The sequence below is a fragment of the Elgaria multicarinata genome, chromosome 3, assembly GCF_023053635.1.
Source record: "Elgaria multicarinata webbii isolate HBS135686 ecotype San Diego chromosome 3, rElgMul1.1.pri, whole genome shotgun sequence".
Taxonomy (NCBI): domain Eukaryota; kingdom Metazoa; phylum Chordata; class Lepidosauria; order Squamata; family Anguidae; genus Elgaria; species Elgaria multicarinata.
This window is the reverse complement of record NC_086173.1, coordinates 10,666,227-10,678,338: the sequence shown is the minus strand read 5'-3', so window position 1 is coordinate 10,678,338 and position 12,112 is coordinate 10,666,227. Positions and strand designations below refer to the sequence as shown.

The following is a 12,112-nucleotide window of genomic DNA, read 5'->3' as shown; positions in this document are numbered from 1 at the left end:
GTCTCGGCCAATGGCGAGCGCCCTTGGCAAACAATGCAACTTTCTCCCCTGCTCTGTGCGGGTTGCTTTCTTTCTATTTTTTCCTCCTCCTCTTCTCCTGCTGTTCCTCGTTTGCCGACTCCTCCCCTGTCTCTTCGCTCTGATCGCTTCCAAGTGTAGGGGGCGTGGAGAGAGAAGGAGGCCCGGGCGCAGGTGGATCCGCCTGGAGAGGCGTTCGCGGCTGGGTGTCGCTTCCGAGTGATGGAGCGGGCAGAGCTCCGCCGCTGATCTCTTTGCTCTCTCTGGCCGCAAAGAAGGCTTGGCCTCATGGCCTCGGGAGAAGCTGCCGGGACTGAATCTCTTCCCTTGCCGCCGCCGCCTCCTCCTCCTCTTGACCCGTGGATGTGAGCTCAGCGGGCGAGCTACACGGATCTCCCCGCGCGCGCCCTGCCCGAGGGAGGCAGCCGGGAGGGCCCATCCATGCCAGGGCTGCACCCAGCAGCGGGCACTAGCAGCAGCAGCGCCAGCGCTCACGACTCCGATTCTCTTTTCTCCTCCTCAGATGGAATTAAAGGGCGAGCGGCGGCAGAGGAGACCAAGGGCGTGAGCCTGCCCGGAGAGAGCGGCGCCGCCGGCCAAGGTAAGCGCCCGGAGGCTGCGCCGGTGGGAAGCGAGCAGCGGCTCGGCTTGAGCGGGCAGAGCCACAGCCCCGCGGCGTTCTCCGGGGGGTGGCGGCCAGTGGTCGGGGATGCGGCTTCGGAAGGGAAATTAAGGGGGGAAAGCGAGGCCGGGCTCGTTCTTTTTCGCTCGCCTTTTTTGCATTTTCCCGGGCCGCGTGACTCGGTGTGTGTGTGTGTCTGAGAGAGAGACAAGGCGAGGGGCTCGGCCAGGACGCCCAGGAGAAGGCGAAAGAGACAGGGGCGGCTTCTCATTCTCTTCCTCCGCTGGCTGGAGCCGGGAGGCGGCGGCGGCCTTGAGCGGGCAGCTCCGGGCGGACGAGGTCGGGGCACTTTCGAAGCAGGATCTGGCGTGGGGCGGGGTAGGAAGCCCTTGCCCCGGGCTTGCGGCTTTCTGGAGGGGTGTGTGTGTGTGTGTGTGTGTGTGGACTTGAATCTGCCATCCCAACTGCACGATTACTTGAACTGCGAGGACACTTCCGAGTGAAACATCTGTAGGATCAGACTTTCTGCCCCCCCCTTACTTCTTTCCTCCCACCCACGCACCCCCTTTAGGATGCCGCAATTAAGACACACAGTGTTGGATGAATTGGCTTTGCACCCCCGGTCAGTCTCTTGTTCTGTTCCAGGAAGCCCCCGTGGCTACTGACTGTGGAGATACTTTGGCTTTCCTCTGTTGAGTGTGGTTTGGCTCACTACCTGGAGTCATCTATACCCATTTGGCTCTCCCCTGCTTCCAATCCTGCCCCTGTATTTTGGAATATAATACTTTCGTAACAAAAATATTTAAAATTAGCATTTATATAGCACTCTAGAGCATTCAAAACACATTGCATAATTATCGCCTTGCAAAGTTGTTTCTCTTTTCACTCCCCCACCCGTTTCCATATCTCCATTTGTGCAAATCTGTAGCACATGGTGGTTTAGATCAGGGGTGTGGGCCAAAATCCGGCCTGCTTTAAGGTCCCAATCCAGCCTTCCCAAGGTTTCCTAGATAGCCATGCCCCTTTCCCCTAACCATCAATTGTTTGGTGGTTTTCTGGCATTTGCTTGGTTCCCCCCCCCCCCAATTCTAAAAGGTTGAAATGCCTTCCCTTAGTTACTGGCCATGAGAGCTTCAAGCAAAAATAACCTGACGTTTTGAGCTTCAAGCCTTTTGCTTTGGGTGGGTGTCCTTCTCCCTTTTGCCATTGGCCCTGCCCACCACTGGAATGTGGGCCTCGGAAAATTGAATTCAGCCCTCCAGCTCAAAGGGGTTCAACAACTTGTTTTAGGCAGTGTTTTGTTGATCACATGTTGTGAACCGCCCAGAGAGCTCCGGCTATTGGGCGGTATAGAAATGTAATAAATAAATAAAAATGTAATAAATAAATAATAAATAAATGTTTGTAGGATGGAGCTTGACCGGATAATCTTCCTGAATCTGCTGTCTCTGTGATTGCTAATCCGGACCCAGTGCTTCCCCAGCCTGGCACTCTTCTGTTGTGTTGGACTACAACTACCATCATCCCCAGCCAGTATGGCCAAGGGCCAAGAAGCATACCGGGCTGGGGGAAAGCTGTCTTTATTTATTTATGTATTCCATTTATATACCGCCCCATAGCCAAAGCTCTCTGGGCGGTTTACAAAAGTTAAAAACAGTGAACGTTAAAAAGTATACAAAATTTAATTTAATATCATTTGAACTATTTCTTGTCCTTTAGGCTGTTCTGGCACAGTGTGGCATATTTACTCCGGCCATCAGCCTGTTGGAGGCAGTAGATGCAATAATTCAAAGGATTGAGGTCTACTTGTTTAAGGGTCTTGGATACAGTTAGTCAGAGGATCTTCACCTGAACGTGAAGATCACCCTTTTAAAGCTGCGGTTCCCAACCTTGTCTCCTTGGATGCTGTTGGACTATAGCATCTAGGGAACTGAGGTCAGGAGCTCCTGCTTGGGAAGCTCTGAGACAGCAAGGGAGGATGTGGCCAGCTGCGTGGTCATCTCTTTCTCCACTCTCCCACCCTGTTTGGTGTAGCAACCCCAGTATCTTGCCCCACAGCAGGTGGGAATGGAAGGGGAGAGCGATGGTAGGAGGCACAGTCCTTGCGCCCTTCTCAGTGCCTTGTGTGGAGGGGTGTCTTTAAAAGGGCAAAGCACCATCTCTGGATGAAGACCTGGCAATCCCAGTCTTGGTTTATATGAGGCAGAGATGCTCCTTCGGTTGCAGCGGTAGGTGGGACTAGATGGCCTTCAGGTGATTTCCATCTTGCTCAACAGACTTAACATGAGTCTAAAAAGCCTTCTGCACACCCACACATGCCCCAAGTTAGAAACGTCTTGAAATTTCTTTTCTCTAAATATTAAGTGACTGCTCAGACTGAGCTGGCAGTAGTGCTCCATGCATCTTCATACATTGGTATTTTGGTGTGTGGGTTTTTTTCTTTTTGCAGGGGTCTTTCTGTTACACACAGATGACCAGATTGTGAGACAGCAAGCTGCACTATTATGGGGAGTCTGTGTGTTTGTGGCTGTGTCGGAGTCTTTTCCTGGAGACCTGGAACAAAAGTTCTTTTTGTAGCAGGAGGGGCCGTAGCTCAGCAGTAGGGCCTCTACTTTGCATGCAGGTTCAATCCCCAGCATCTCTAGTTAGGGCTGGAAAAACTCCTGCCTGAATCCCTGGCGCGCCATTGCTGCCAGTCAGTGTCAGCAGTACTGGGCTAGATGGACCCAAGGTCTGACGCAGTATAAGGCAGTTTCCTATGTTTCCTGATCCTTGCTGCTGAAGAGAAAGTCAATACACTTCAGGAGAGAAATGTGATGCTTTGTTAAGATTGTTGTCATGGGATCTCAGGCAGGATCTGTTTGAGTTTGCTAAGAGGTCAAGAACAAGGGTTCTCCAAAATGCAAGGAGGACCTCTCTCTCTGGGGATGTGTGTGTTTGAGGACCTGTGGTTGAGCAATAGGTCTGATGGCATTTGAGGGAGGCTAGAGCCCTTTTCTTGTGTTATTTATGTATGCAGGGCTATCACAGGAGTACAAGGCTGGGTTTGAGTGTGCTTCTGGCCCTTCTCCTTTCTGTGTCCGCATGTTCAGTAAGGGAGTCTGCAAAGTAGGAGTGAATCCAAACTTTTGTTGTAAGTCGCTTCTTGTCTAAGACAATGCTAGCTGGGGAATCCTGGAAGCTGTAGAGCTTCCACCGCCCCACGTCTAAACATGCATAGGATTGCACCCTAGGAAATTCAAACAATAATACTAATACAAATCAACTTCATATGTTCTGTATAGTGTATGATCGTGCATATGCTCATATGAAACATGTTAAGTACAGGGGATTTCCTAGGAGCTTCCCTTTACTTCCAAGTGTAGATTGTACCTTGCAAGATTTCAGTGTTTCCACTTCACATGCAAAGGGGAAAAACCCCAGAAACAAGAGAGGCTGAGAAACCCCACTAGATATTTTTTTTCATGTGTTACCAAACATATTTTGGATTTTCGTCCCAGCAGACAGGTTTGGTCTGTTTGGATATTCTAGGCGCTGGCAATGTTGACCTCTGTACAGCTCTGATTTGTTTACATCCCTTCAAAACCTTTATAGAGCAATCCTGTAAATACCTACTCAGAAGTAAGCTCTATTGTGTTCAATGGGGATTACTCCCAGGTAAGTGAGTATGCATGCTCTTATCTGGGAATAAATCCTAATAAACTAAACGGGGCTTGCTTCTGAATAAACATGCATAGGCTTGCACTGTTATTTTAGCGATAGGTCATGATTCCTGATGGTGCCCTTGTGGCTTTAAGAATTTCAGAGAAGGGAGAATTCTACCTGGCCTGTTTTGTCCATCTTTGCAGCAGTGGATGGGAAGCCTCACCTGGTGATTTTTTTTATGTGCAGCTCTTAAAGGTGCAGTAGGAGCCCTCTCCCACCCTACTTGCCCAAGAGTGTCCAGCAAGGAGGCCAGGCAGAGTTAGACAACCTGCTATCCTCCAGGTGCTTTTGCACTACAACCCCCATTATCCCTGACTATTGGCCATGCTGCCTGGGGCTGATGGGAGGTGGAATCCAACAAAATCTTGTTGGCCATGGGTTCCCCACCCCTGCTCTAGCGGATCTCTAGGAAAGGGGTATCTCAAGCTACAACGTCTTTTCCTAATCTGGCAGGATGAGCTGCATCTGTCAAATCTCTTTTCTACACAACCATTACAGATACAAGAACTTTGTTCTACTTTGGATCTGGTCAGTGTAGGGAGTACGTCTGAAAAATACAGGCATCTCTCCCCATACTCCAGGGACAACTCCATCTTTAACTCCCCACCTACCCACCCCAGTCTTCAACTAGAGTTATCCATCATAGTTGGATTTCAGAAGTGTAATATTTGATGTACAGAAAGTCCCATTCTAAAAATTGGCTGAGCTTTGAATCTGGGTGAAGTTTCATTTTTACTTCTAAGTATTTTTTTGAACTCACAAGCAGGAACTGGAGTGCCTAAGCCAGCCTTCAACCTGGTACCTTCCAGATGTTTTGGACTACAGTTCCTGGAATTTATGACCATAAGCCATGCTTGCTGGGGCTGATAGGAGTTGGACTCCAGAACATCTGGGCGTCACCCAGGTGGTAAAGGCTGGCCTAACCAATTGGTGTTGTGCATTGCAGAAGTCAGAAAACCTAAGGGAAGGGGGCGTAGCTCAGTGATAGACATAAATGAAGAATACAAGGGAATGATTAGCAAAATTAAGAGAGAGAGGAATTGTGGCACAATTGTGTACTCTTCTCCTTTGCCTTTACATTGCTATGTTTCACTGTTGTATGCCTACATATACTGTTGATATGTACATGGGTTAATAACTGCTTCTGTCTAGACAAGCACTTGGTCTCAATAATATAAGATTAGTATAAAGTTATAAAGATTGAAACAATAATCATTTCAATTTATCTTATTTTCTTACTTTGTCTTTTAACAAACAGCCTCATTTCTTAATGAAGTTCATATTCCCAGATGCACACAAATTTAGTTTCACCTGCACAATCCCTCCCCCCCCCCAAGCTGGACAAAATGTGTCCGGTTGCACACTACAATAAATTCCGCTTTGCAGGAGGTACCATGCTCCTTTCCTTGCTTCTCCAGGTATGGCAGCGAAAGTCCCTGCCTTCAAATCCCAGAGGGCTGCTGCCAGTCAGTGTATATAGTACTGGGCTACCTGGGCCAAACGGTCTGGTGATGTAAGGCTGCCTCCTATGCTTCCCCTAGCCAGGTTGGGGGCTTGATGACTTTCCTGTGCAAGAGTCTGTCAGATGAATCCAACAGATTATTCGCAAGCTTGGCAGCGGCTACTTTTTCATGCTTGCCGAGTATCGGGTGATGTGCTGGGTTCATCACTATCGTATTTTGTGCAGCAATAATGCATAGTGAAGTGAAACAAAATGATAGCTGGTTATCATAAATTCTGCCCTTTGATGCAATCTGCGTCTGGTGATGGGTTGTATTTCACTTGTGTTTTCTCATGTCAGTATGCTTTACTTATGGGCTATGTATTCTTGACTTATGCACCATGTGCTGTGTTAGCCGTCCCTGATCGGGTGCCCTCCAGACTGTTTAGAACTTCAGCTCCTATCAGACGTAGCCAGTGTGGCGAACGATTAGGAATTCTGCGGGTTGTAGTCCAAACCATCTAGCGGGCACCAGGTTGGGGGGAGGCTGTCCTATTTTCAGCTGCAACATCTAAACGTATACAGGCTTGATGTAGCCCCTGCCTCAAATAGCCCTGCAAATTGAGACAGACACCTTCTTCCTTAACCGGGTGTCTTTAAAGCCTGGTGTCTTCTCCGATGTACATTGGGGGAGGGTGGTACAATTTGGAGCAGAGCTTTGGCGAGAAGAAGATGTGCTTAACCCTTCCCCTGTTTGTTGGTCCATGTTCCAGCCTCATGTTTTCCATCACAGGTCTAGATTTAGGGTGGCAAATGAGGATGGGGCTCCTCCTGCAGTTCTTAATCTGTGTAGAAGAGAGAATTTCAGCAGGCGTAGCTTGCATGAGAACTGTTTCAGTTTCGATGACTATTTAAAGTTATAGGAGCCTTGTCCTCTTTGTTTGCTTCTGGCCATCCTAATCTAGAACCTGGATGGGGAGATGGGGGCAGGGCACCAGAGGGGAAAACTGGAAGGTGATGGAAGGTTTCAGCACTTTCCTCCTGCCTGAAAGCTACTCCTTTGGAAATTGTTCCCTCCCAGCCCCTGTTTGGATCGGTGAAGCAACCTTCAGGCCTTAAAGCAGCCTTCCCCAACCTGCTGCCCTCCAGATGTCTTGGACTTCAACTCCCAGCATTCCTGATCATTTGCCATGCTAGCTGGGGCTAATGGGAGTTGAAGTCCAAAACAGCCAGAGGGCAGCTGGTTGCTGTTTTAAAGACATGAGGGTGCAATGGAAAGTGTGATACCATCCTAGCTTTGGAATGTTAACAGTCCCTTTTCCAAATTTGCCTGCCAACGCAATACCCACATTAGTCCTCCTGAGTGCATGTTAGTGGTAACCTGATGAGGGATGAAGAAAGTGTAGGAACAGTTGCTGTTTGATGGGGATGAGCCAAAACTAAAGCCATCACCTAAAGGCATATGACGCAGCAACCATGCTGAAGTTGGACCGTGGGCGAGAGACTACCTGGGAATCCCGTAGTAGCTGCCTTGAGTACTATGATGGAAGAAAAGTGGGATCTCAATATAAGTAATGCAAATACATAGATGAGTAAATCAGTAGCCTACAAGCAGGGTGGGGAAGGGGCCTTCTTTGTAAAGCTTCCTTCCCTGTCGCTTCTGGGCCGTTCCTGCTCGCTACAGGTGGGCAGGCAAGTAGCTATTTACAAGCCTGGCTTGCAACCAACAAGAGGAGAATGGGGACCAGTGGCCCAAGATGAGGAAGGGAGACAGACGAACAATTGATCCTGCTGGATCCTTCAAACTGGCGCTACATGGTAGATGGGGAGCTTAGGAGAGTCATGGCAGGTAGTGTTGCCTGTGTGGTGCTGAAATGGCCGGGCCATCTTTGATTTGTAGGGGAATTCCTCTCCGTGACTCTGATGTGAAAGCTTCGACTCTGGGGGGGGGGGTGAGGGGGGTGGCGGCACACAGGAAGCTCACATGCAGAGCCGCGCCCCCCACCCCGACATAGGTGACGTTTGGCCTTGAGACATGTGGCCCTTGTGTTTGATGATTGCGTGTCTGGCTGTAGGTGATGTTTTGTGCTCGGGAGGCTGGGGAATTCCATTGCCATGGCGATTCTGTGAGGAAAATGCGTCAGAAGCTCCTGCTTGGTGGTGTGTCTGCGATGGGCTCACGGGACTTGGCTGTCAAGAAGCTTCGAGTCCTGGCTCAGCTCATGAATGCATAGAACAAGGATAGTTAGAGAGTAGATTCTAGATGTTTTAACTCCCAGCATTCCTGGGCCTTGGCCATGCTGGCAGGGACATCTGGGAAGGCCAAAGCCCCTGGAGAGCTGCTTTCTGCCAACCTCTGGTGTAGACCAGCCTTTGCCAACCAGGTGCCCTCCAGACGTGTTGGACTACAGCTCCCATAATTCCCACGTTGACTACACTTATGGGAGTTGTTGTCCAAAATATCTGAAGGGCGCAGGGACAGCTCCCAGAATATCTGACTCAGGGCCATGCCGATTGGCCTTATGGGAATTGTAGTCCAAAATGTCTGGAGGGCATCAGGATGCCCATCTCTGCTCTGTTGATACATTGCAAAGGAAGTGTGATAACTTGTGGGCAAGCTATCTTTTTTGGCCAATTGCCCTCCGTTCCCCACAGAGGAATCCCAGACAGGCTTCCAAGGAACCCCAGGATTTCTTGGATTCGAGCCTGAAAATCACTTGAATAAAGCACCACCACTATGATCTATTGTTATTCACTACATTAATTAATCTGCCTTTGCTCCAGGGACCTTAAGATAGTGTGCATGGTTCATCTGCCCCTCCCCAATCCCCACAACGGTAAGCTACCCTGACAGATAGTGACAGCCAGTGGCCATGCTGGCTGGGAATTATGGGTGTTGTAGTTCAGCACATCAGGGTCAGAGGAGACATTCCGAGGTCTGCATGCGATCAGGACACCAATGTTGCAGTCTGCTGAACTCTCCTGAAAGAGGTGCTGAGAATGGGGGAAACAGTGGAAAGTCCTGTTCATCTTTCCTTTTGGTCATCATTTTTTAATGCAGTGCTGAAATTAGTCGCCAGGGATGCGTAGGTCTCGTTCTTTGTCTGGTGGTTGGATCTGGCATGCAAATTTGCTTCTGTAAAACCTCTGCTTTCATCATGGGTATGTTTTTTTTTTTAAAAGTCATTTGTGTACGTGTTTTTTAATGCTCAAGCAATCGTCTTCTCAGACGAGAGGAAAGTTGATTGAAAAGCTTCCAGTGTTTAGAGGCTGGTGACTTTGTGTCCCCTTTTTGAGGGTTCACGCCTTTGCACCAATTTTGTGCAGCACGAAGGGTTACTTGCTGCACGTCTGTCGCATTTTCCTTAATGCAGGGGCGGGCAGAAGATAGAACTCCAGATGTTTTGTACTTCAGCTCCCAGAAGCTCCTGCCAGCATAGCCAAGGGTCAGAAACACTGGGGGTGGAAGTCCCAAACTTCTGAAGATCTACTTTCGGCCTACCCCGGCCTTAATAACTATCTGTGTTATTGGAGAGGTATCCCTAAAGGCCATTTCTGTCCTGCTGGATGTTTGTATTACAGAAATCAGAGGCAAAAAGAGAAAGAATTGGAACTGGGGAAGCGTGGCAGCTGAGAGACTGGGCCATGATCAGGATGTCCCTGGTTCAAATCTCACTTCTGTCTCCAGCTTATAGGAGCTTAAAACTAGATAATGCACTGTATAAAGAGGTGACTATGCAGCTAAGAAGAGCTTCCTAATGCACATCTCTTTGTGCGCGTATAGCATTGATCTGGATATTTCCCTCTTCAAGTGGGACCTGCCAATTGAAAGACTGTTTCTATTAATTGCAATCATGCCCTGCCTTTCTTTCACTGTGGAAGCCAAGATGTAGGGTTTCCAGGTGGGGAGGGGCAGCTTCTGCTTTGCATCCAGACAACGGCAGGTTCAATCCCTGGCATCTCCAGTGGGAAGGAGCAGGTGCTAGGGAAGGACCCTTTCTTGTCTGCAACCCTAAAGGGCTGCTGCCCATTGAGCTACACGGAGGACCTGGTATCAGGCAGCAGCCTATAATCTCCATCCGGGTTCAGACCGCAGACAGGTCTGCTTTGCTTGCATCCCGTAGTATCCAATGACAATTCTACTTAGAGTAGGCACATTGAAATGAAATTAGTTGTGACAAACCTATGTCTCATTCATTTCAATAGGTCTACTCTAAGTAGGACTGTCATTGGATGCTGCCCATTATATGCCCACAAACTGTGCTTCAGGATCTGCTGCATGGTGGTATTGGTCAGTGACCTGTTCCTTGTTCCTCAATGTGGCAGGTGCTAATTCTACATACAGTAGCTTAAGTGGTAAAGCTCATCCTGAACTGAACCATTTATTTTATTTATGTATTTATTATTGCGTTTATATTCCACTTTTTTGCCTGCAAGGAGCCCAATCCTCCATTTTACACAATCCTCCTCTCCATTTTATCCTCACAACAACAACCCTGTGAGGTGGGTTGGGCTGAGAGTTTGTGATTGGCCCAAAGTCATCCAGTGGGTTTCCATGGCTGAGTGGGGGGTCTAGAACCCGGTTCTCCCGACTCCCAGTCTGACACTTTAGCCACTACACCAAACTGACTTTCAGTCCTCAAACTGGAGGGAATCATATTATTCAATCCTCCCCCCCACGCCACCCCAACACACACTCTGAAAACAAATATAGTAAACTAGATGTCTTTCATATGCTAACTTTTCTCTGTGTGTTTTTACACATGGGTTTTCCACCCCATGGCAAAGCATTCAAGCGTGAGCTCCTGCACCTGCAGTCTAAAGTGGAACACTTGGTGAATTCTGTTTTTCTATCTTGTTTTTCTATCTTGTCCTCCCATAATAGTACTCAGGGCTGGGCAGAGGGGTGGGGGCTAGTGGGGCCAGTTGGCATGGGCCTATGATTTTGAGGGGGCTTATGCCGAGTGCCCCTGGGCAAAGTCGCTTGATTTTTCTGTTGTGGATGATGAATTTGCCCAAAGAAAAGCACGTAAAGCATTTCTGAATGTGAAGAAGGAATGTCTTATATACATCTTGAATAAAAGTGCTTGCCATTACCTTTTTTAAAATAAATCGTTCTAGTTCATATGTATTTAGAACTGATTAAAAAATACTTACTGAGCAATTTGAAGTATGGCCTACATTTCCCATCTGGCCTGGGCCTACTACCAGCTTTGCCCAGCCCTGGTAGTACTTAATATTTACAAAGTGATCTGAACATTTTAAAATGCTGTACATGCATTATCTAGTTTTAAGCCTTACAACAGTTTACTGTAAGTCAAAGTCTGCAAGGTTTACTGAGGCTGAGAGAGAGCAGCTTGCTTAAGATCACCTTGCAAGCTGATGGTAGAAGTGAGATTTGAACCAGGAGCTTCCTGATTCATAGCTCAGTCTCTTAGCTGCTGCACTACCCCAGCTCCAATGCTTTTTCTTTTTGCCTTGGATTTCTGTCATCAGCCATTGGCAAAGAGAAACCCATTGGCAAAGAAATGATCTTTAGGGATATCTTTGAAACTCTTCCCCCCTTTTCTTCACCTTGCCAGTAAATCTGAAAATGTGGTGTCTGTTCCTCATCCCATTATAGCAGACTGACTGGTTCTACAAAGGGTACTACTAGGCCAAGGGAAACAAGCCCACTTGCCTATGCATGCTAATCTACGTCATTTGCGGCGCGTTACGCAGGATGGGAGTCATGATCCGTTCTCATCAGTTTATCCCCCCTCCCCCCCAGAATAATTAACCGCTCCCCTGGAGACAAATCTCACTCTCCACAGGCGAGTGGCTGTTGAGAAGGCTGTGTTACAGTCGTAAACATTTCAACTAACCATCCTATTTACATCCCTTCTCTTACAAGGCTTCTGCGGTGACAGCATGATGATGTTGTTGAAGTGTTGGGACCAGGTTCAAATTTCTGCCTGACTATGAAGCTCACTGGATGTCACGTTCTGTCAGCCTAGCTTACCTCACAAGGCTGTTGTGAGGATACAATGGAGAATCATGTGCACTGCCTTGAGGTCCCTGTAATAGTAAATTACAGTAGTTGTCCTTTATCCAAGTGGTTCTTCAGACTCTTAATTGAAGATTGTTTTGGTCAGTTGACCAAAAAAGACAACGTGCTCACAGGTTATCACTCTTCCCTTGCAACATACTGATAAAGCAGTGGTAAGCATTCTGGGGCCGTCCAGTAATCAGGCAGTAAGCCTATATACACCAGTTGTTGGGGAACATGGGTAGGAGGGCACTGTTGCACCATGTCCTGCTTGAGGGTTCCTGGTTGACAGCTTGTT

General features: G+C 48.2%; 1 protein-coding gene across 3 annotated transcripts in view; it reads left to right on the top strand.

Annotated features, from left to right (window-relative positions):
* Window positions 1–12,112, top strand: part of HDAC7 (histone deacetylase 7) — a 266,746-nt gene that overhangs the window by 86,740 nt on the left and 167,894 nt on the right. The window contains exon 2 of one of the 3 annotated variants that reach the window (XM_063119277.1): window positions 542–619. The exons of 1 other annotated variant lie outside the window; for it this stretch is intronic. In XM_063119277.1, the coding sequence (XP_062975347.1) occupies window positions 542–619 (78 nt within the window). Of the gene's footprint in view, window positions 1–444; window positions 620–12,112 lie in introns of those variants that run through there. One more of the 3 variants, XM_063119276.1, reaches the window with a different exon arrangement.